The 24,342-nt window shown below is 42.4% G+C and overlaps 1 protein-coding gene across 9 annotated transcripts; it reads left to right on the forward strand.

Annotated features, from left to right (window-relative positions):
- The first annotated feature begins 283 nt into the window (after nucleotides 1-283).
- PANX2 (pannexin 2) lies at nucleotides 284-24,342 on the forward strand. 9 transcript variants are annotated; one of them, XM_027458400.3, is made up of 5 exons: nucleotides 284-711; nucleotides 1,002-1,299; nucleotides 19,164-20,615; nucleotides 21,579-21,651; nucleotides 22,478-22,611. In XM_027458400.3, exons 2-4 carry the CDS (start codon nucleotides 1,074-1,076, stop codon nucleotides 21,608-21,610), a joined length of 1,710 nt encoding a protein of 569 aa, XP_027314201.1. In that variant the 5' UTR covers nucleotides 284-711; nucleotides 1,002-1,073; the 3' UTR covers nucleotides 21,611-21,651; nucleotides 22,478-22,611. The 9 variants fall into 9 exon arrangements, with proteins under 9 accessions (XP_027314201.1, XP_027314162.1, XP_027314179.1 ...); XM_027458385.3 differs by lacking the exons at nucleotides 284-711; nucleotides 21,579-21,651 and adding exons at nucleotides 12,279-12,410; nucleotides 17,861-18,013 and having other exon boundaries at nucleotides 1,164-1,299; nucleotides 19,111-20,615; nucleotides 22,478-24,342; XM_027458361.3 differs by lacking the exon at nucleotides 21,579-21,651 and having other exon boundaries at nucleotides 286-711; nucleotides 22,478-24,342.

Below are 24,342 nucleotides of genomic sequence, written 5' to 3' on the forward strand. Positions count from 1 at the left end.
CCAGCACTGCTAAATATAAACTCCCCTCATAACTTGGGGGCTGCGACCTGGCGCTTTTGTCTGGGTGCCGCGATGCAGCACACACGTCCCTCGGTGCAGCGTGCCCCCCGCGGGGCTTTAAAACCCTTCCAGCGGGGACACCTCGCCCTGGGGACACCTCGCCCTGAGGTGCCCCGGGGGCTGCGGCTGCTCCCCCACCGCCACCTCAGGAGGCGGCGGAGCCCCGGCCCCCGCCCGCCGCCGACCTCCGCGGGCCCCCGGCGCATGCGCGCTGCCGCCAGCGGTGCCTCCCGCGGGGCCGGGGCCGCAACGTGTTGCGCGCTGCAGCCCCCGGGGCTGTGCCTGCTGCGGCTGCTGCCCCCCCCCCCTTCCTCTTCCTCCTCCTCCTCCTCCTGCTGCTGCTGCTCCCAGCCTGGCAGGCTCCAGCTGCTCGCATCAGATCCTTAAAGGACCCCTGCGCTCCCGCAATTCATTCCGGTGCTGCTCTCTCCTCCTCCTGCTGCTGCTGCCAGCCCCCGCGGAGCCGCCCGGCGCGCTGCAGCCCGGCGTTTCCATGCATTGCCAGCCAGCCGCGGCCAGAGCCGGCACCGTCCCCGAAGCGGCGGCGCGGGGACCTCTCCGCCGGCAGGAAGGGCCGGTGTAAGTTTATTTGCGCCTTCCGCTGCTGCTGGCGAGGCAGCGCCTGCGAACCCAGGGAGCCGCAGCTGCCAGGTAAATGCCCGCTCCCTCGGCGCGGGGGCAGCCCCAGCCCCAGCCCCAGCCCGTGCTGTGCATGGCCGGGCACGGCGGGGATACGGCTGCTGGGCTCCCCCCCGCTTCCCTCTGCGGAGCTGCGGGGGGAGGCAGCCCTCCTGCTGCACCCCGGGGTGCTGCTGCTGCTCCCGGGGCTGCGGGGACACGGGGAGGTCGGGCTGGGGCGGGCAGCGCTGGACCCCCGCAGCACCCCACAGCACTCCAAGGCAGCCGGCCCCGCCGCCACCCTGTCGGTGTTGTCCCCGCAGGCCACCGCCCGTCCCCGTGTCCCCGTCCCCGGGGGAGGCCCGTCGGCGTGAGGCCGCCCGCAGCCACCGCTTATGCAACACATCATCGATAACCACCCCGACATGGCCACCGCGCTGCTGGCGGGCGAGAAGCTGAAGGAGCTGATCCTGCCCGGGCAGCAGGATGACAAGGCGGGCGCGCTGGCGGCTCTGCTGCTGCAGCTGAAGCTGGAGCTGCCCTTCGACCGCGTGGTCACCATCGGCACCGTCCTCATCCCCATCCTCCTCGTCACGCTCGTCTTCACCAAGAACTTTGCTGGTAAGGGCTGCGGGCTCCAACAGCGGCCCCAAAAATGGCCCCGGTGGCTCCCCGCTTTGTGGCCAGCTCCTGGAGGCAGGGGCAGCGGGAGCAGAGGGGCTGCGGGGTGCCCCAAGGACAGCGGTGCTGAGGGAGGGGAGCGGGTGGCTCCATGTCGGTGGCCCATGTACCGGAGCGCCTCTTTCTGCTTCATTACGAGGAGCCAGAGAGGTGTAAAGATGAGGCACGGCCTGAGCGTTGGTCCTGATGTCAGGTGTGTGCAGCACGGGTGTTTGACTGGCCCGCGAGGTAGAGGGGTGCCTCGTTATACTGGCTGCTGGTAATTACATACAGGTACACGCCTCTTGGGCTTCCCCATATCATGATACCTCTGGTATTTAAGGGCTTGCATAAAAATTTTCACAGGTTCAAAAGCCCAGTTTGTTCGCCCATCACAGCCAACACATCGTCCTGCCTGTCAGGGAGGTTAGTCCAGGTTTGTCTGGAAGGACAGTTCAAGTCTTGGTGAGCTTCAAAAATCATTCACCCAGTAAATTGCTGTGACATCGTTTGGGCCATTAGCAGGCAGGTAACCACTGCTTTACTTTCTGAAGTGTCGCCTTCAGGAGTGGAGCTGACAGCATGGGACTTCTTTCGGGTCCCCCGAGGCTCCATCCTGAAGATCCCTTTGGAATTATTAGCGCCTTTGTCTACAGACTGGAAGCCTGTAGCTTGTATGGTCAGTGGGAATTAGCTGTGTTTGATCCGTAAACGTATCCAAATCAGGCTCTTACTTCGCGTGTGGCTTTGGGGTTGACTTCCAACACTGACAGTGAAAGCAAGTATAAAGCATATGTAAGATTAAATTACCTAGAAGAGTAACTGCTTGTGAAGAGCATCTTGATTGAAGATTTTTCTAAATCATAGTTAAAACATTTTGAATTTGCCTTTTTTTTTTTTTTATGACTTATATATATATCTTTTATATAGTTCTTCAGCCACAGTTGATGATAGCATCATTTTTTTGCATGGTCATCTAGAGGTATCTTAAAGAGACCATATTTTCAGGGCACACTGAGCTTGGTGAACATCTGAGAACTGTCTCCTCATGGTGACCTAAAGGCAGGATACAGTCACTTTTGTGCGTCCTACGTGTAGAATGCAAAAGTGTTGGGGCCCTTCCTCTACTTGGTTTGTAGAGAAGTAAACATCGATGAAAAGGCAAGCCTACAGAAGGCAACGAGTGTGCTTATTTCACACTGTTTGAGATTTACAAATGTGAATATTAGTAGGCCTAAAGATAACCTTGGGTGCCAGAAAGGTCATGCTCTTTCACTTATGTTTCTTTATTGTAGTGTGAGTTTCCTACCAGAGATCTGTGATGAATCACTGCTTGCGCAGACAGCAGGAACTTACTCTGTATGAGCAAGTCCTGTGAGGCTGCAGATTGCGGAGGAAGACCCAAGTCTAGGAGACTCAGAGATTTATACAGGGGATGTTACTCTGAGAGACTACACAGTGGTCCATGGAAGTTTATGGAAGAGAAGGAGTTTAGCAATTTTACTCACTACTCACATCTGACCCTATTTCTGCAATTGGGTTTGTTTTATGCCATGAAAGGCTACTCTCTAGGACAACAGTTGTGGTCTTAAATGTTGCAGTTGTTTTGTTTTGTTTTTTTAGAAGTACCAAAAACAATGTCATTTGTGTCTAGTCACAGACCTTGTGTACTCATTTGACCCTATAAGAGCATATGCAATGCTACAGGCTTGTGGTGGAGTGGCTGGAAAGCTGTGCAGAGGAAAAGGATCTGGGTGTGTTGGTTGATGCTTGCCTGAACATGAGCCAGCAGTGTGCCCAGGTGACCAAGAAGGCTGATGGCATCCTGGCTTGTGTCAGGAGTAGTGCAGCCAGCAGGAGCAGGGAGGTGATCGCCCCCCTGTACTCTGCTCTGGTGAGGCCGCACCTCGAGTGCTGTGTTCAGCTTTGGGCCTCTCACTTCAAGAAGGACATCGAGGCCCTGGAGTGTGTCCAGAGAAGGGCTACGGAGCTGGTGCAGGGCCTGGAGCACAAGTCCTGTGAGGAGTGGCTGAAGGAACAGGGGGTGTTTAGTTTGGGGAAAGAGGAGGCTCAGGGGAGACCTTAGTGTTCTCTACAGCTACCTGAAAGGAAGGTGTGGGGAGCTGGGGGTTGGCCTCTTCTTGCAGGTGGTGAGATGAGGGAATGGCCTCAAGTTGTGCCAGAGAAGGGTCAGGTTGGAAATTAAGAGAAATTTCTTCTCAGAAAGAGCAGTCAAGCATTGGAATGGGTTGCCCAGGGAGGTGGTGGCATCATCCTCCCTGGGGATATTTAAGGAAAGCTTGGACATGGCACTTAGAGACATGGTTTAGTGGGTGATATTGGTGATAGGGGAACAGTTGGACTAAATAATCTTGGAGGTCTTTTCCAACCTTGATGATTTTCTGATTCTATATGCACTATAAGAGCAGTAACCTGTTACGTCCTACCCGGACAAAGTTTACAAGGCAATACAGAAAGCACCTTTATGGCACTGAAAAAACATGGGACAGCACTCTTCTCACATACAATACACATACCATGAGAGAAAGGGGAAAAAAAATAAAGATACAAGAAAATGTCATACAAACTGTAAGGGGCTGATGAAATTAGACTTCTTTTTCGGGTGCAGTAAAAGAGCACAAGATTGGTAGATTCAATTCTGCTTCCAGTGATCTCAAGAGCAAAACTCCTCCTAATTTTAAATGTGACCTGATTTAGATGTTTACAGCCCTGTTACCAAAACAACATTTGCTCAAACTTCTTTACTAAGAAGGTTGTCCAGAGACACAGACCATGGTAACAGCAATAGTCCAGCTGAGTATGTGCTTATTACTGGCTCTGCTGTTTGTGTTAGGTTTCACCCATGTGCTGCCACTGATCTTTAAAAAAATACATATTTTTCTTGCTTTGGATATTGCTTCCTGTATGCAATTTAAATAATACATATGAAAAATGCAAACTTTGCTGACAAAAGTGCTGGCATGAGGTTCCTGCTGCCGCTTTGGGTGTTAGTACCATAGTAGCTTCCCAGCCTTTTCCTTGTGCCCTTCTGTGCATTGGTTACAGCCTCGGAGTAGGAAATAAAAGCTGATGCTTATAATTACTCCTAATGCTGTTAATGATATCCAGTACAAGCTGTTTAAAGCTACCATCATGCTGCTAAGCCAAGAACAAACCCCTCTTCTGGTTTCTGTCCCCTCTTACTTGAAGTCTTGTAAAGGCTCTCGGAAGAGAGGTGTGCATGCTCAGGGCATACATAGATGTGCAGTGAACATGATTTATCACAAACCCTTGAGTGCCAAGAGGAGATAAAACCCTACACACTGCTGATCTGCCTGTGAGTTTGTGGAGGATCCAGCTTACCTTAAAGCCTGGTCAGGAGTGACACAGTGTGATGCCGGGCTCCTGGGCCCAGCAACAGCACGCCGTGTGAAAGTTGAGCCCAGCCTCAGCATGTGAAGCAAGGAGGGCGTGCGTTATGCCAGATGGATTTAAAAGACAATCATTTATTTGTAATTTTAGAAATTGCTATGTCCGTGGGATAATACATTGCATAGTGTAGTTTTCCTGTGGGTGAAAATAAAGTTACTTAATGAATTGTGTTGTTTTAATGGCAGGGGCAAAGTGGTTGCTTAGGTTAATGTATTTGCTGTTCATGTACATGATTTGTTCATCCTCGTGTTTGAGTGCTCTGATCTTCACATTGCTTTTGAGAAATTAAATCACAGACGGTATAATGTTTGCACTGGCACCTCTGCAAAGAAATGACTACAGCCTTTCTTTGCACTTCCCTGACTTTCATAAGAGAAAAGCAAGTCCCTCAACTAACACCTTCTGTTATCATTTCTAAGTCTCCCAATTCTCCTTTAATGTTTTTCCAACAAACTAGTGTGAGTCCAGGAAGGATGCACCTAGAAAAGTAATTAAAGTAAGTCTGTGCGCAGTATTAATACTGGGCAAAATAATTGGCTTGATGGCTGTACCCAGAGGGTGGTGGTCAATGGCTCTGTGTCCAGGTGGAGGCCAGTGACAAGCGGTACCTCAGGGGTATCTCTTGGGACCAGTGCTTTTCAGTATCTTCATCAATGACGTAGATGATGGGGTTGAGTGCACCCTGAGCAAGTTTGTAGATGCCACCAAGCTGAGTGGTGTGGTTGATACACCAGAAGGAAGGGGTGTCATCCAGAGGGACCTGGACAGGCAGGAGAACTGGGCCCACGTGAACCATATGAGGTTCAGCAAGGCCAAGTGCAAGGTGCTGCACCTGGGTTGGGGCAATCCCACACATGAGCACAGACTGGGAGAAGAACTCATTGAGAGCAGCCCTGAGGAGAGAAACTTGGGGGTTCTGGTGGCCAAAAAGCTCAACATGAGCCAGCAGTGTGTGCCTGCAGCCCAGAAGGCCAACTGTGTCCTAGGCTGCATCGACAGAGGAGTGGCCAGCAGGGGAGGGAGGGGATTGTGCCCCTCTGCTCTGCCCTTGGGAGGCCCCACTTGGAGTGCTGCATCCAGGTCTGGGGCCCCCAGCACAAGAAGGATGTCGGGCTGTTAGAGCAGATCGGAGGAGGACTACAAGGATGATCAGAGGGCTGGGGCAGCTGTCCTGTGAAGGAAGTCTGAGAGAGCTGGAGATGTTCGGCCTGGAGAAGAGAAGGCTATGGGGAGACCTCATTGCAGCCTTTCACTGCTTAAAGGGATCTTATAAAAAGGACAGAGAAGGACTCTTTACTCAGGTAGATAATGATAGGACAAGGGGGAATGATCTTAAACTAAGGGAGGATAGATTTAGACTAGACATTAGGAGGGAGGGTAGTGAAGTGCTGGACCTGGTTGCCCAGAGAGGCTGTGGATGCCCCAACCCTGGAGGTGTTCAAGGCCAAGTTGGATGAGGCCTTAGGTTGGAACTGGATGATCTTTAAGGTCCCCTCCAACCCAAGCCATTCTATGATTCTGTGATAAAGTCATTCAGGAACAGTAGTCAGCAACCTCACACAAAGAAAGCCAGGCAAGCACCCACAAGAGACAAACAAATAGTCTGCCTTTCTAAAACTCACCCATGCACAGACTTTATATACCATCAGGATGTCTTGTATTTATGGCCCAGTGTGCACTGAACCTTGAGGATCTCAGGGAAAGTTTTGGAGGCATTTGCCCTCTGTGTGCAAAGGAAACCTCCCTGCTAGCGATGCTCTTGTTGAGAGCTACAGTGCATACAGGTGGTAGTCTCAGGGGAATTTACTTGGTTTCATTCTGTTTTCTTTCACAAATTACTGCTTTAAAGATCACGATTTATTATTTTATGTAAATCTAAATACTGTTTGAATTTCTTTCAGAACAGTGGCATGCCCCCATTACACCCTGTGTGATTTCCAGTATCCGTTGTAGTGCTCCTGCATTGTATGCACAGTGTCTTGCAAAGGTCCATTTTTTTTTCCTTAGGGGTTTTATTTCTCATATCTGAAGATCCAGAAGCCTGATTTTTCATTCCCTAGCACCTTGAAGAATTAGTTACTCCTGTGCAAACTAGAAGTAAAATACAACTATCTCTGAGTGGAGAGCTCTATTTAGTTAGTACTGCAGTGTCCCAGTGCAGGGATGGATAACCATGCCGGGTGCCAGCTAGCAGAGGAGCAGACTGTAAGCCTGTAAGTAGAGGTTGTCACTTCTCTTCTTCCCGTTTAGCTGCCTTGGAGCCTGCAGGGTTGTTCCCTTCCACATGATAAAGGGTTTGGGGTTCTTTATTTAGTTACCTACCTACTTTCTTTGAAATAAATCGTTAAAAGTGTTTTCTTGCTGAAGCAGACTAGCCTTAGGCTAATACTTAGTGGAAAAAAATGATAAAAGCCCAAACTTTAATTAAAGATTAGTAGGTAAGACTCTAAGATACGTAGTTCTAGTCCAGCTGTAGTCTGCCTCAATGTTCAGCAGCTTTTTTTAGTTACGATGTTTCAGTATCTCCTATCAAGGCCCGGTGAGTCTGGGGACGCACAGATCTAAATACAAGGGATGGTCCTTTAATATACTGCATTTCCATTTTTACTTCCTTGTCAAAATGCAGAAAATGCGTGGTATTAGACTGCAACATTCATTATCTGTTTGATGGGCATCTGTTTGGTGTTCCGTGGGTTTTTCATCCTGCTCGCTTTGCTATTCTCCCTGGTTTTACCATGGAGCTAGGTACCTGCAAACCACATGGAACTAGTATTCACAACCCACAGCCACAGACAGGGCTCTGATGGGTATTAAACACCTCTCCATCAGCAAGTGTAGTGTCTGTCCTCTGACACTGGCAGTGAACGGCAGCCTTCCGTAGTGAAACATCTCACGGCCTTTGCTTAGATTCCAAGACACCATGGACAAGGATCTTCACAATATTAACATATCTTCACAATATTGAAATATTTTGGTTTCCAAACTTTCAAAAGCTTTAGGATTCATGTTGTCAGCCACAGCAATTGCTAAGTCATATCCCTTGTGTACACTGCCTTGTGCTTTCTATTCACAGTGAATCATTCTGTATTGCAGTCATGTCTGCTTTTCCTTCAGAAGTTGTTTAATGCCAATACTTTATTAAAATAAAGCAAAACAGTCATCCAGTTGATTTTTATACTCTCATCAAAAGCCAAGCTTTGGTGTTGATTTTCCTGCTAGGTTTATAAAACAGTGCCTACCAAATACCAAAAAGTTGCTCACAAATACTGTATTTCTATGTCTCTTAGCAGTTATGTAGCTCAGCCCTCTACCACCCTTCTGCTAGAAAATTCTCATGAGGAAGTAATGGAAGGAGACAGTAAGTTAAATGACTGAAGAGTTAGGTCAAGTTTTATGTTTTATTTTCTGATTTGTAATCATTTTGCATAAGAGATGCTTACTTCACTGCACAGTACAGTGTATGCGTGAGTTCAGTGTCTCTTTATGCATTTCACCCAAAAGTATGTTTGAAGTAGTGTATGGTGAGGATTTCTCTGCTACAAGATGGAATTTTATTTTGTATTGCCGGTCGACTTTTTGAATTTGTATTTCTGTCTTAGGTTGTGGGCAGCATATTTACACACGCTCTCGCTTCCTGACCTGACTGTTAGTTGGCTTTTGATGTTATTTTCCATTTTTACTCTGTAGCCGTACTTAAAGCCACATACAGTAAAAAAAAGCGAAGATGAAGTTTTCCCAAATGGTTACTGTTAGTGCTACAAGTACTGGGCCAGATTGTTATATGCATGCATGTGAGGACATGGATGCAGAAATTAGTTCTGAGGCAGTATTAGCTGCTGAGACACTCCTTAAATTCTCTTCTCACACCTCTTGTGTTTTAAGTGCTTTCAAATCGTGTGTTTTTTAAAGAACTGAAGTAGTGCAAGCAGCCATGGGCTGGCCGTGGTTCAGCCACTGGCTGTTTGCACTGCAGTTGGAATTCTTACCAAAGGGTGAGGGCAAAACACAAACACAATGTTCATGGAGTATGCAAGCTGGCTTTCTTGGATTTTTGGTCACTTATAGATTTGCAGTTATGCAGTTGAATGTTAAATGGAAAGGTAATCTAGAGGAAACACATGAGCCTCACATACGTGATCATTCCACTGCAATTCCTAGAGGCCACAGACGTTTTTCTGTCACAAATTCCATCTCTCAGTCTTCATTGACACATACGTGTCATCTTTTTTTTATATTGACTTGGATGACCCTGTCTACACTATTAACCCTTTCATTTTCTTGTGTCTCATATGTGAAGAGGTACAACATCTGGATAAGATTTAGCTTAATACATACTTTCAGGATAACTTCAACAATCTGTACAGATAGATGGGTCAAAAGCATTCTTGTTTAAGAGCTACTTAACTCATTCACCTTCGTCAAGAGGGAACCTTTTGAATAAATAAGAGTAAGGCTGAGACTGTTTTTCAAAGCTACCATGAAGTATTTTGAAGCGTTTTCTCTCTAAACTAGACAGAAATTACACATCCATGATCTAGAGGTCTCAGCTTGTATTGCTCCTTAGATTGGTAAAACTCTTCAAGAAGAATCTGTATCATCCGTGAGTTCCCTGGGATTTTTGAACACTAAAGATGACTGCAGCAGGCACCTTCAGTAGGTATACACATTTAATTAAAAAGCTGAAATATTTCACAGTAGACTGGCTTCATTCTTGCAGAGGTTTCTTTTGTTTCCCATGATTCAGGATTTATTCTAAGAAAAAGGTTGAAAATAATGCCTTATGTTTCCATCATAAGGGATTTTGTATATTATTCTCCTATATTTGAACTTGGAAACACAGTAGTACTTCTTAACGATAGTAAGGTTTGGGGATTTATTTGCTTTTCTCTTCTGGCAGCAGTTGCTGAATGCAGGGTGCATTTTTTGCAGCTTGGAGCTCAGTGACTGTTTTGGAGCGTTTCAGCTGTACAGGGAAGTAATTATTTCTGAGGCTGAGGTGCCTTGTCTTCTGTGGGATCCACAAACTGCACAGGAGGGATGGAAACATCCACGCTGGAAGTTGCAGGGTCCCTAGGAGCCTTTTGAGGCTGATTCTTTTGCTCTGTCATGATAGATCAGCACAGGTCTGATACTTCACAACCCCCAGTTTCGCTATACATGGAGGGACCAGTTTTCTAAAAAGCAGTAGACCAGTCATCTCTGCCTCCAAATACTAAGATACTAAAAGAATATAATTACTTAATGAACTAACTACTTGTATTTTTCTTTTTCTTTTTTTTTTTAATATGAAATTTTCCAGGTGCTGTGTTTATGCCAAGAGGTACTTAAAACAAGCCATCTTTTTTCATTTCTGACCATTAAAAAGCAGTAATGCCATAGAACAAACCTGCTGTTTCCTGTTGTTTCCTGTGCTTGTATTTTGCGCTTGACCCTTGAATTAAGAAGCCACCCTTGTCTGTGTGCCATCAGTTTCACTAGGTATTCATTTCACCTTGGCATTTATGTGCTCTTGCAGTTTGCTTTAGCTGTTACTCTAGTTCGCATCATCCTAGTGTCTGGGTGCCTGTGTAGCTGCTTCGGGGTTCTACTTCTAGAGGGGAATTTTTGAATTGTCCAAAAATATTTTTTGATCTTTGGGTAACATGAACACACTTACTTTCATGCATTACTTCTACCCCTATAGAGAACTTCTGGCATCACCAAATTCTACTTACCTCCTTATACTAGGGATAATTGTAGAAGTAAATATTATTCAGATCTCTTTTGTAGAGCTATCTGGCTGAATTAATTATATTTTGGTGAATGCATTCTGTTAAAGTCAAATCTAACTTCCTCATATCTTAACATAGTACAAAACAAATGATAATACAGAAATACACCTCTAGGTGCAAATGCAAGCATTGTAATTTCCTTCCAGATGTCTTTTGTTTTCACATAAGGCTCCACTGACCACAGGAAGAAATGCTCGCAGTGTTGCTCAACAGTTCAGTCATTACAGAGAAGCTCTCTTCTAACAGCATTGCCACCGTACTGTGTGGCCATCACGTGGTGGATGGTAGCTCATTATTGAGGAAACATTTCTCCATAGGAGCAACCTCAGGGATTTCATTTAGGTGTTTCTGCACCTTCCGTGTAACAGTTGCCATTTCTGGAGTAATCTTTTCCAACACATGTCAACATATGAACCAAGTAGGACTAGGTGTTTTGCTCTCCTGAATTTTGCAGGGCAGGCATTACAAGTCTTTAAGCCTCAGGTTGCTGGTAAGTGAACTTCAGCATACCAGCTAATTTGAGAAGAGCTAATGTATGTTACATACAGGAATGTGTCCTGTAAATTTATATATCCACTGGGAATGTTCAGTACTGATATAGTTATTCTGCAAATCCAAAATACATGCAGTTTGAACAGCAGTCTTGCAAGAAAAATGGCCCCAAATTGTAAATATGGGGACACCCCTGTGGGAAACCAATTACCTGTTAGTCTTTGAAGTTGTTTATCTCACCCATTACAACTAATTTTTGTAGAATGTGAGTCAGTAAAACTTACTAGCAGATGGTTTCCTGTCTCATTTCCTTAGGGACTTTTCTTTTAAGATTTTTTTCTTAAACAGGACAAGTGATTTCAGAGAGTGGTCAAAAAAGGCTATACCTTACCTTGTTGATCATGGAGAAATTTGTACCTTAGGAAGACTTCATGGGCATGGAACCTTTTTTCAGAGTTGGAAAGAATATTCCCTAACAAAGGTAAAGGTATTGTCTTTTTGTTTTGATAAAAATGATAATTCTTAATAATCAGCTTGCTAAGTTAAGGTTTAGTTCTATGAATGTTTTATGTTCTTATTCATATGAGTAAACTGAGTTAAATAGGACCGTATGACTACAATTGATACCCAAAAGTAATTTCAGGAATCCATCCTCATGCTGTACTAATTTCTAACCTTTAAATAAAGTAGTTGAAATAAACCTGTTAAATTAAAGGAATTTTCTAGTTAATTTGGATACTAGCCAGCATTTGTTAAAGTCACATCCAAAATAGAGTTACATATGGAAACCTCTGGCTGGGATGGAAAAACTGTTTACTGTTTAGAGACATCATTCTTACTTAGACTACATTTTCAGCCTTAGTAATATAAATGTTTTTTGTTCTGTTTTTCCAGAGAGAAGAGGATCCAGGACATTTCTTCTTTTCCTTTAAAAAAAAAATACTGAAAACTACTAAATAAATAATTTCTGTTTCTCAAAATAAACAGTTTGCTACCTGCTTCCTTGTGCATTCCTTTTAGTACTTGAGATGAATGAGGCGTGTACATCTGGTTGCTTACACTTACTTGATACAACATAGGGAAGAGCAGTATGATAGAACTACACTTGTCAAGTCAAATACTAACATCTATGGCTGAATTCAGGGAGCTCCTCATTTATCTTGGCTACTGTAAACTTGTGTTCTAGCATCTGATGGGGCAGGAAGATTCAGAGATCCTACCTAAACACTGATTTTCTCCTTACAGTCAAGTGGAGAGGACCTTATGAGGAGCGCTTCAGAGAACTTGACTGAAATACCAGCTTTTCTTTGTAGGCAGGTTGAGCACTCGCGTGATTTAGCAGTCATCTTCAAGAGGGTGAAAAGCCATAGGCCCAGGGTGAGTCTGCAATATATTTAACTCAGTACTTGTGCTTACCTGATACTTAGTTACATACCTGATACTCAGGTCTCCAGAGTTGGTGTCTGCTTCCCACTGGCATTCCCTGTGAGCCTGTGTGACAGAGCATGAGGCTTAGTTGCTTGTCCAGGAGTTGGGAGACCCAGCCTGTTTGGCAGAACCTAAGCAGCTTCTCTGCTGCCTATACCCAGTGTATGACCGTGGTGGTCAGGCAGCACGTTTACTTTGGATCCTCAAAGAATTACTCAGACAAGAGACATACCAACCTTTGTCTTGGTATAGCAAGCACAAGAATTTTAATCTTTCATTTTTTTCAGTTATATTTTCTGAAAACTGGATGCCATTTTTTTTCCTTTTTTTTTTTCTGTATGCTGTTAGGAAATTGTTCTTTTCCTCCTGCATTATTGAATCATGCTTTAGAATGCTGGAAACATGCAGTCTCCTTGGAGGGTTAATGAGGTGTGATTTGGTTTTCCAGAGTAAATTCTAAAAGATGGAGGTCACAGGAAATATATACCATTTATTATTATGGTTTATAGTTTGCTTCTGGTTAATACACTTTATTTCACAGGGAATATGGTAGGTGTAAAGAGTCAGTTGCCCCTTTATATAGGGGCATATACTGTGTATTAAAAATATCTTACTGTGTTTTTAACGTCTACCAAAAACATTATAAATGTGTTGTCCATATTTATTTAAGTAACTTTTGATTACTGCTTGTAATAAAATTTTAGAAGCTCGAGATTGATCCCCCTACAGCATCAGTTCTTCAAAGAGAGATTCACATGCCTAATTTTATGCACTATGAGTAATCCCATTGGCTTCAAAGGAACTGCATGAAGTCATTTTTAGAAGCAGGGTCTATTTTTTTTTTTTTTACTGTGTTGAATACTGAGAGGCTGGTATTGTTATCTTTATTTGAAAACACAAATGAATGTTTGTGTGAGATCCAATTCACTCACTTTTTCTAGGAAAACTTGTAAAAAATAAACTTTGAAAGATACAGGAGAATAACACATAACTGTCAGCTTGACCGTGTCTTACTTAACAGTGTTGTTTCTATGTACCACATACTAGTTCACATTTTTGCAAAATTATTTTTTTAATATGTATAGGCACATGCATACACCCACAAAGCCTCCTTGGTGGACTGTGCTGTTGACATCTTTTCCTCTGAGATGCAAAACTGGGGCCTGAATTGCTTGTATTGCAGTGTAAGCCTCTGCATTCCTGCTCAGAAACAGCCGTTCTCAAAGGAGAAAAAAGTGGCTCCTGTATGAATCAACCGTATTTTCTAGGCAAGACCTAGAGAAAAAAAAAAAATCACCTTGAGAACAACCAAGCATTGGAGCAGGTTGCAGGGGTGGTTGTTCAGCCTCCACCTTTAGAGGTTTTCAAGCCAGACAAAGCCCTAATCAAGTTGCTCAAGAGCTGAGTGTTGACCCTGTTTTGAGTACAAGGTGGGACTCAGTAGTGTTTCCGTGATTCTGTATTTGGGGTATAATTTCCAGAGCAGCAATTAGCAGATTTTTCTGTTGGTATCTCTGTTTTCAGATCTGAGATTACTTTCTGCAATGGGAAGCTGCACAGAGGTTCCAACCCCAAACTTCAGCCCCTCAGCCCCTCGTTTGAGAAATTTCCGAACTTAAAGTATTGTTTTTCCAGGGTTAAGTTTAGTTAAATTAATTTATCTAACATGTTTAACACTTGCAGCCTGACAAAGAGTATTTAATTCAGGGGCTCTTGAAGAGGGCTGTTGAGTGTATGCTGAGCTGTGTAGAGGTTGGGGAACCACTGGGAGGGGGTGGTTGACCTTGGACTGAGACCAGTAGAAGTGGTAGCCTGCACCTGCAGAAAGCCCCAGGCATTTCTCAGAGCATTTACTAACAGGCAGCACCTAGCTTTCATACTTTGCCTTCATTCCTGCCTTCCACTTTGTCTCTCTAGGTTCTTTCTAAACATTTTACTGAGCATGGTCCCCCCTGCCTTCATCCCTCTCCCTACCTTGCTTATCTTCTCCCAACCATGTTCACTCTTTCATTCCCCTGAAGTATGTCCTTTTTACCACCATATGCCTGGAAGTAATTTTTCTAAGTAGTACTTAAACTGATAGGATGAGATGGTACAGAATGGAGCATGTGAAAAACTTGGCTGTAAAGGGTTTTTATTTCTTCAAGTGGCATAACAGAATTATTGTATTCCACAACTAACTAATTCTGCTTTGACTATTTTATCTTGTCTGTATATCCAAAAAGATTAATTTGAGATGTCTCATATTTTATTAATGAGATTCGTTTTGTGGACTTCTAGAAGTTACTTACATGAACAGTGAGCAGCATAAAATGCATTTCTGTACAACTGTTGAAAACATCTGAGGTACTGCTCACCTGTGATCATGTAACGGTATTGAAAAAGGGAAGCTAAGCTTCCTAGTATGCATCTTTATACTCAACTCAGTATAAGATTAATATACTTTATAATGTATTTATAATGTGCTTTTTTCCCAATGCATTATTTCTGAACAGCATTAGAATAGGGTTACTTAGTTTCTTAAAAAATTATTCACGAGGAACATTTCATGGGAATGACACTGACTGTTAACAATTATTGCAGAAACAGAATTTGTTCTTAGGTATTCCTAGTGATTTTTTTTTTTCTGAAACAACTGTGTTGAACGTCATATGTTGGAATGCAGTTAACACATTTGCATAGGTGGACCTAACAGCAGAGCTTCAGGCTTTGAGCTTCCTGAGAATTTACTGAGCATGAGCACTGAAAATCTCGCCGTAGGCCATCACATTGAATAAAGAAATGTTGAGTTCAGCATTCCAGCTCCCAATATTGATTACAGGCTAGTTGGGTGGTATCTTATTTTTTTGCCTTTGTTGCAGTTGCACACATGTACAAGTCACGGGTACATGTATACCCTGTACCACCTTTTCATTATTGTTTGGAACAGGCAAAAGATTGTTTTGGAGCTGATGACCTTGCTCTCCATGACATATTTATTTATTTTTTAATGGTAGGAATTTCTGTCTGCTGGGCTCATGAGCATGTAACTATCAAGGAATGTGTAGGGACATATTATACTTATGGCCTAAGCCCCAACAACACTCAAAAGAGGGCCAACACATTCAGCCATCGTAGTATCCCCTAAGCTTTACAAACGTTTTTCCTTATAGTATCTTCTTCTTCTGTCATTTTGTCATTTCCTACACAATTGTATAATTATGGCATATCCAATTAAACTGCCGAATTTTGGGAAAAATATCTTATGAGTATAAACTTCAAATATGTATTTTTTTATTTTATTTTTATATCATATGATCCAATATCAGAGCTTTGGTTTTAAAAAAAAATCTGATGTGCCTTCTGAATGCACATTATGGGGTTCTCACGGCTAAGTGAGCTGTGTGTGTGAGAACAACTTGGTACTCCTCCAGCCTCAACAGACCTGCATTTTGAGATCCAGCTATATGTTGATGCCATCTTTCATAACAAACCAGATTAGTTATTGATGTGATGCTTTCCTTTCTCATTTATTTCTGATTGACACATTGCAGCAGAGGAGAAATGGTCCATGCCCTAGTATGATAGGATCAAACACCTTCATGGTGTTAAATGCAAGGTAAAATGCTGCTATTGCCTAAGGAGCATTCACAAAAGCTAACTTAAAGCTAGCATTGATCTTATTTGGCAGCCCCTTGTCAATGAAGAGACAGGTTCCTTCAGGCAGCAAGTAAATTAGTCTTTTGCTTTGAATCTTTGTGTGGAAGGGTCTTCCCCTCCTCTCCATTTTCTCGATGGTTGTCTGGATGAATGAGCTTTCCAGGACTGATGCTTTGCTTTGTGAGTCACGTCCTTTGCTGAGAAGGATAAGGTAAACTCCCCCGTGGAGTAACTAACAAGATCAGTGACATTCTCTGGCAGTGAGTATGACTCAAACATGTTAGAAAACACTGTTTGAATAAAACTGAAGTGTAACCCTGCCTCCTCTTCAGGCAATTATCAGAAGTCCCACTGGCTTCACTGAGGACCCTTCATCTGAAGGGTTTTGGGATTCACCTGATATAATGAAAATCATGTGAATTTAATAAATATGCAAAGAAAATACGGGAGTAGCATCAATAAATAACAACACTGAATAAGAATGGAATACCATGCTCAGCTATCCTGAAAAATTAGAGATCTCTCTCAGCTTACCAGGCAGTGGGAGCACCTAAATATCTTTAACAGGAAAAGTTAGTAAATTCCTATAAAATCGCATTTGCTTTCTTTACTGGGCTAGGCAGCCACATTTTTGAAGTAGCCTCCGATGAAGCTGTTGGGTTGTGAACCAGAGTTGTGAAACTTCCGTTTTTCAGTGAAGCAGCGGCAGTGGACAAAGTGCAATTAGTCTCCAAGTGATCTGTCCAACATAAATGTAATGTTAAGACATTTTGATGTTTTTATTTGTTTGTAAATTAAATTAATATTTGGTGTATATATAAAATTTTGGCAGAAGTCACCTTAGTCTTTCAGGCCTTGGTGAGGAGAACTCTTTTTATTTGGTAGTAGTAAATGATACGTGAATCCAAAAAAAGTCCCTATGAATGGTTTGTATGAATATTTGTTTCTGTCGTCTCAACTATTCATGGTGCTGAGACCCAGGAGAAATGAATCTATGTATTTCACAGGAAACTAAGTTTTATGTTGACAGGTTCTACTAAGCTTAGGACACACCATTCAAAATATTTCTGCTTACAAGAAATGCTTGAAGCTATTTGCCATTTTTTTGATGGGAATATATTCACATAGGAATCTTGTGAATCTCCTGGGAAATCATAGAGTAACTCCCTGATAGTAGGAATTGAATATTTTTGTATGCATCCTTTCATGGGCAGGGTTAGGAGGGCATGTAATTGCTGAAGATGAAAGACAATGAATATTTTTATTGTAACTGATGAGTAAATGCACAATGTTATTCTAAATGAGAAGCTATGTCTGAGAAAGGTTGAAGGTAGATCATTTAATCTACCTTCAGCTGCGTTTTACGGTAGATCATAAAATAGTCTTCAGAAGTGATTTTAAAGAATATACAGGACTTAATCACTTTACGTCGTGTCTTGGGTAGTATCATTTATTCTAGCAAGTGTGTCCAAATGGTTATATTTTTAGAAAAGAATCTTCACTGAATCACTTTAAAAATATTTTGTGCAGTCCTAAGCATGTAGATCAGAGAATATGTTTACACATCCACATTTTACCAAAGCACTAGTAAATGCTTTTGATTTGCTTGAATATGAGGAGTATTAGTTGGTCAACTAAGGAGTCTTCTGTTATGCCAAAAGGATTAGGTTTTTTTTTGCCTGCCTATTAATTTTGAATATTTTACTATTTTCAAATGACATAATATTTTATTATTTCTCTTCATGATTTGTATTATTAAGAGAACAGTACCTCCACTCTCTTCAAGTGAGCTGTTCTCCATCTGAATTGTAGACTGCGTTCAGAACTGGAGCCAGCTTGGTGTTCTTGAGCGATTCTCAATTCAAGAGAACATGCCTTCCTCCTATGGATCTCATTTTAGGATTTTTTTTAAGGTATACCAGAACACTGTAAATTATATTCCCTTTGTTCTACCTGCCAAAACATTAAAATATGGTCTTCCTCTTTGAAGAGGGTATTTTGATAATGGTCATTTGTTTTGGAGCTGTTAATGCTGTTCTAGCTTTCACAAGTTTTTCTGCATTATTGTCATGTCTATTGTTAGAAAAATGTAATTGCATAAGAACATACTACACCTACTGAGTCAAAGCAAAAGTCCTTTAGCCCAATATCCTGTCTCTGATGGTAGCAAAACTCAAATGCTTAGGAAATAGTATTAAAATAGACAAGCATATGGTATTATTTTCATGGAAAAACCCTCCCACTGCCCAGCAGCCTTTGACTTGAAGATGATGCTAAGGAAAAAAAATGGATCATTATCTGTGTATTAATTAATTCTTGCTATACTTTTTCTTCCATTATTTTGTCTACATGTTTTCTTGATCCGCTATATTTGTTGCTACCATAATGCTGTAGACAGTGAGTTCCAGCATTTAATTGCACACTATGTAAAAAATGATGTTACATTTTCAAATGTAAAATTAATTTTTCATAGTGGGAAATACAATTAACACACCAGATTCTGTCTTGGTCAGTCACACTTTAATTTAAGACCATTAACTGGGATACAGTTGCCTAAATGTTTATATGTCTTTAGTTTTTTTCTATTATATCAATGAGTAGATATATCCACTAACTATATTATTTATCTAACTTTTTTTTCTATTTAAAAGAATATTCAGCTGGGATTAACCTTAAATTTCACCTAAATGAGCCTTTCAGCATTTGCACATATGCCAAAATAACATCCTAAGCTTTTGTGTTGAGGATATCAGGTCTTTTACCTTTCTAGAGTTAAGACCACATTTTAGCTTAGGATTTTGTTCTCAGCGAGATAACTAAAACCAAAATATGTATTTATTGCAGACATTTCTAGCTGAGATTCATTATAAAGCTTCCAGGTAAACAGATTTGCCTGGAGGCTTGTGAAGATGTGAGCAGGCTGAGCTGTCTGATAGACATTGTGGGCTTAACAGTCATGTGAAGATACAGTAAAATAAAATTGATATCATTTGAAATGTTTATTTTCCAGAGCTCCTTTTGTAGGTTAAATGCACAGCAGTGACTTTTCTCTCTGTTATACAGAGGAGCCAATATACTGTTACACACCACACAACTTCACCCGCGATCAAGCCTTGTATGCCAGAGGATATTGTTGGACAGAATTAAAAGATGCCTTGCCAGGAGTTGATGCCAGCCACTGGCCCTCCTTGTTTGAGCATAAGTTCCTACCTTATGCACTGCTGGCTTTTGCTGGGATTATGTACATTCCAGCTCTGGGCTGGGAATTTCTGGCCTCCACCCGACTGACTTCAGAGCTTAATTTTTTGCTCCAGGAGATTGATAATTGCTACCACCGTGCAGCTGAAGGACGGGCACCAAAAATTGAGAAACAGATCCAGTCCAAAGGCCCGGGGATCACAGAGAGAGAGAAAAGAGAAATCATTGAGAATGCAGAGAAGGAAAAAAGCCCCGAACAGAACTTGTTTGAGAAATACCTGGAAAGAAGAGGACGCAGTAACTTCTTGGCTAAGCTTTATCTCGCAAGACATCTGTTCATCATCTTTTTAAGCATTATACCGATTACATACTTATCCACCTACTATGCTACACAGAAGCAAAATGAATTTACATGTGCGCTAGGAGAGCCTCCAGACAAAACAAGCAGCTCCAAATTGCACATCAGAGTGAACTGTAAGCTGCCATCTGTCCAGCTCCAGCGGATCATTGCGGGTGTAGATATCGTTCTCCTCTGCTTTATGAACTTGATCATCCTTATCAACTTAATTCACCTCTTCATATTTCGTAAGTCCAACTTCATATTTGATAAACTCAACAAAGTTGGAATAAAGACCAAGAAACAGTGGCAGAAGTCCCAGTTTTGTGACATCAATATTTTGGCCATGTTTTGTAATGAAAATCGGGACCACATAAAATCTTTGAACCGCCTGGATTTTATTACAAACGAAAGTGATCTGATGTATGACAATGTGGTCCGCCAGCTGCTTGCGGCCTTGGCCCAGTCTAACCACGATGCCACTCCAACCATGCGTGATTCGGGGATCCAAACGATAGACCCAAGCGTCGACCCAGCAGACATTGATGGTAACGAGCAGCTCATCATTAAGAGACCAAGGAAGAAGATGAAATGGATCCCAACTACCAATCCACTTCCTCAGCCATTCAAGGAACAGTTAGCCATTATGAAGGTTGAAAACCATAAACCCGAAAAGCCTAAGCCTGTGCGGAGAAAAACGGCGACAGATAGCCTTATTGCTCCTTTGCTAGAATCCACTGCAAAAACCTCACAGCAATCGTCAGCTCATAAAACTGACTCAAACGCCATCCCAAGCACAGGCAGTGAAAAAAAGCACACACGACACTTTTCCTTGGATGTACATCCGTATATACTCAGTAGTAAAAAACCCAAGCCAGAGATTCCAGCCATCCCCTCGATGCCTACATCAAAAAGCCAAGAAGGTGGATTCCTAAACCAGGAAGAGAATGTCATAGTACACGTTACCTCCTCTCTCAAAGGTACAGTATGTTGTAGTGCCAGTGCCACCTCCACAGACCATGGTTTTCGTAGTGACCTTCAGGAACTCAAAGCGTTCCTGAACAATTTGACCTACCTTACTAGATTTTGGGATAAGTAACAATGTTAGGATTTGTAGGCCTCAGAAGCCATGGTTCTCTCTATCAGAATACAGCTATACAGAGGATAAGCGTTATTACAGGTAGAGCTGTGCAAAGCAGCCTGTAGGCTGTTGCTACAGGTAATTTTTCAAACACGAGCAGATTTTCACAATTATGAATGTGGTCATGCCTGGCTAAGGAAATGAGGAGGGTTTGGCCTCCGTGACACCCTTCCTGCCCCACCAGCACCTGGTATATTTCAAACCAGTCTTATTTTCAAGTCATACAGAAACAGCCAGTATACTAACCAGTAACAGCAACTTCTTAAGAGTGGGTGAGAACCTGTGATAAAGGCAGTTAAAGCTGCCTGTAGAAAAAAAAAATCTCTGTAACTACTAATTTGTAGGGGTTGACATTTGCCACCTATGAAGGCATAATTCGAATTATATTGTTCTTCACCCAAGAGACATTTTAAATTGCTCTGTCTCATGTGGACCAGAGGATGGATGGTCTGAAGTGTGGGTGCTGGTCTGGGATTCAGGAATTCTGCCATTCACGTCCCGTATGGCCTCACAAGGGATGCTCTTTCTGTGTCTCAGTTCCCTGTGTGTGTCCTGCAAATGCTACCCCTTTCCTGCCTCAAAGGAGTTTTCAAAATATATCAATAACTGTTGGACGCTAGAGTGATGGGGACAGCCATGTAAGCACTAAGAAAAGTGATAGACCAGTAGATAACTGACAGAGAGATAGGTTATCTTCTTGTTTATTTTTGTAAGCTACTGACATAAGAAAGAAGCACTATGCAGTTGAAGTTACAGAAAGATTTGTACATACTTAAAGCAATGGCTCTCATCTCATTACAAGCTAAGACCTCCCTCTGGGCCTCGACAGACTGACAGCTACCGTCACCCACTGCCCAGCAAAGAAGTGATTTGAGGTATAAACGTTTCTGTCACTTCCAAATCCGTATGCTCCTTAGAGCCCTCCAACTCCCCAATGTGCATGTGAGCTATTCTACAGCTTTCCTTATCCGGTCACCTGCTCTGATTTCAACTCCTCAAAACTACTGGGGTTTTCTGGTCTCAATTACCTTCATCTAAATTAGTGCTTGAATATTGTAAGAGTGAAAAAATAATTACTGTAGTTTTGGGGCTCTGTTACTCTCCATTCTAATTAAAAGTATTCAGCTTTGCTTTTGAGTTAGACCAACATTGCAGTCCATCAGGTAAGGCAGACTCCTTATTTTCTGGAAAGAGACACCAAATTGCTGAGTTCTTTCTGAAGACAAGTGGCTTACAATCTGTAACCACTATTTTTTCCCATTGAAAATATCAGTGCTTTTTGTATTCCATCTTGTGGTTTTCAACATTCATAGCATTTGTCAAAACATTAAATCATAACATTTCTTAAACACCTGCCAGACCATAGAGGAGAGTAAAAGATATTTTTCAGTTGTTTTTTGTTCATTTTACAAAAATACCATTCACGTTTGGAAGCATGAGCATGCCTAAAAAAGTGAGATTTACAAAACCCATTTGTTGTTTGTCCTGTTTCCCTGAGCTTACAGTCCTGTTGTTACGAAGCTGTCCTGCTGGATTCCTCAAAGGGTCCCAAGAAAATTCACTTTGGGGTCCACTCCTGCTCCCATTTAAATCAATGGCAGAACTGCCAATGACCCTAATTGGTTCAGGACACTGCTCTGTGGTGGACGGGGAGGATGAAAGGCTACCTGTCTTTTAACTGGCTGTTCTGGTTTCTCTTAGACACCCCTCATCCTGCAAAAGAGATGCTGTACTCATCAGAGACATGCAGAACTGGGCCCGCTGCTGGGGCTTTTGTCACATGCAACCACAACCACATAGCCACCACTGCTGCGACCACAACGATGACTTTGAACCCAGTCAAAGCAGAACCGGGCCCGGCACTGAACTGCAACCCCACACACCCACTGCTGCACATCAACACGCTCTACGAAGATCACGAGGAGGAAGTCCCAAACATCATTGACAACGGGATTCACTCACCGGCCGACACGGGGGAGATCCTCTCCATCCCCACCCCCAAGCAGATAAGGCTGGCAACGTTTGACGAGCCAATGGCAATCGTGAGCTCGGTGGAGTACTGAAGGCCCCGACAGCACGCCTGCTCCCTCGTGGCCGGGTCTGAGGCTGCTGCAGTGAGAAACGTGGTCCCCGCCGCAACGCGCTGCACTGCATGAGCATGGAGAGTCCTCATACAGACTGTGATAACAGCTCTTGGTAATAATACCAAAGGGTTTTTCAGGATCACATCATGAGCACTGTCAGTCATTTACCAAGTATAATAAGTAAAATCTGGTGGAAATAGACCTTTAACGCCAAGACAACCATTAGCTCTAGCTCTGAACGATAGCTTCCAGATTCAATTGGTTTTAGCACAATTTATGAACACTGAGTCTGATGGCATGCCACAGTAATTTTAGCGAGTGTTTAAATCCTTTGCATTCAGAATCACTGACTGAAGTTAAAATGACATGGAGGTGAGGTATACTTTTTTAATGGCAGCAGTTCAATAAGAGTTTTTTTCTAAGCAGAGAGGTGTTGTTTTTTTTCACAATTCAGGATTATGAAAAAGTTATATGCAAGCAAATTTTTGTTTGTTTGTTTGTTTCTTTAGCTCACTAATGTTGGGCTCGATGGAGACTTAGCTGAAAGGGCCTTACTACCACCAGCATTTAAGTGCAAAAAGAATTGATATGTTCAATCTCTTGCATTTATAAATGAAAATACCTGAGGTATGCCCTGCCCTTCAACAAGCTTATATGTTTGATGGAAGATGATGAAATGAAGAGTTTATTTTTTTAAATATATTTTACCATGGGAAAAATTACTTTAATAACTTTTCAAACCAGGTGTTGCTTTTAACAAAATGTGTAGAAGAGAGTCATTGTAGCTGCTTATTTTTTCATAGTGTATTTATGAACCAGGTTAGAAACTTTCATGGGTGCTTCACTGATGAAAAATCTTACAGAAGTTGTTACAAAACATCTTGCAAAATAAGAAACCAGCAAAACTGTTTTCAAATAACACACAGTTAAAGAAAGTCCATGAATTTAGGTCTGCAGACTTGGCTAGTCCCTGATTCAGCAAACACTTAAGGCCATGGATGTCACTGAAACGACTCATATGTCTAAAGCTAAGCACATACTGAAGTGGCTCTGCTGGATCTGGACTCAAGTGCAAGCAGACAATAATCCTGCCGTATGTGCTATCATTCTGATTCAATATTTGCCTTCCTTGGCTCAAAGCACATCTTCATCCCCATCTTCCTATAACTTTGATATGTGTGATTTAATAGAAAATTCTAGTATAACTAAAACATCTATTAAAAGTGTATCATGCAATAACCATTCTCAGCAAAATTATAGTGAAACAAAAAGTGACTGTGTTAAAATAATATTACTAGCTGCATTCAGAATTATGGACTATATGTGTTTGCATCAAAATTATGTACAATGGTAGAAGAACCACGCAGCACAAATACAGGATTGAAATCTTGAATTTATTTTTAATTTATTACCTCAGACATGGATATATGATACCAGTATTTAATGAAAATAGCACTGAAAATAAATACATATTATTCTGAA

This window comes from Anas platyrhynchos, chromosome 1 (assembly GCF_047663525.1).
Source record: "Anas platyrhynchos isolate ZD024472 breed Pekin duck chromosome 1, IASCAAS_PekinDuck_T2T, whole genome shotgun sequence".
Taxonomy (NCBI): Eukaryota; Metazoa; Chordata; class Aves; order Anseriformes; family Anatidae; genus Anas; species Anas platyrhynchos.

Excerpts from the sequence above, each read along its gene's own strand:
- PANX2 (XM_027458361.3), top strand. The coding sequence starts at position 1,074 with ATGCAACACATCATCGATAACCACCCCGACATGGCCACCGCGCTGCTG. Across the intron at positions 1,300-19,163 it reads CTTCACCAAGAACTTTGCTG|AGGAGCCAATATACTGTTAC; the intron begins GTAAGGGCTGCG and ends TCTGTTATACAG. Across the intron at positions 20,616-22,477 it reads CGTTACCTCCTCTCTCAAAG|ACACCCCTCATCCTGCAAAA; the intron begins GTACAGTATGTT and ends GGTTTCTCTTAG.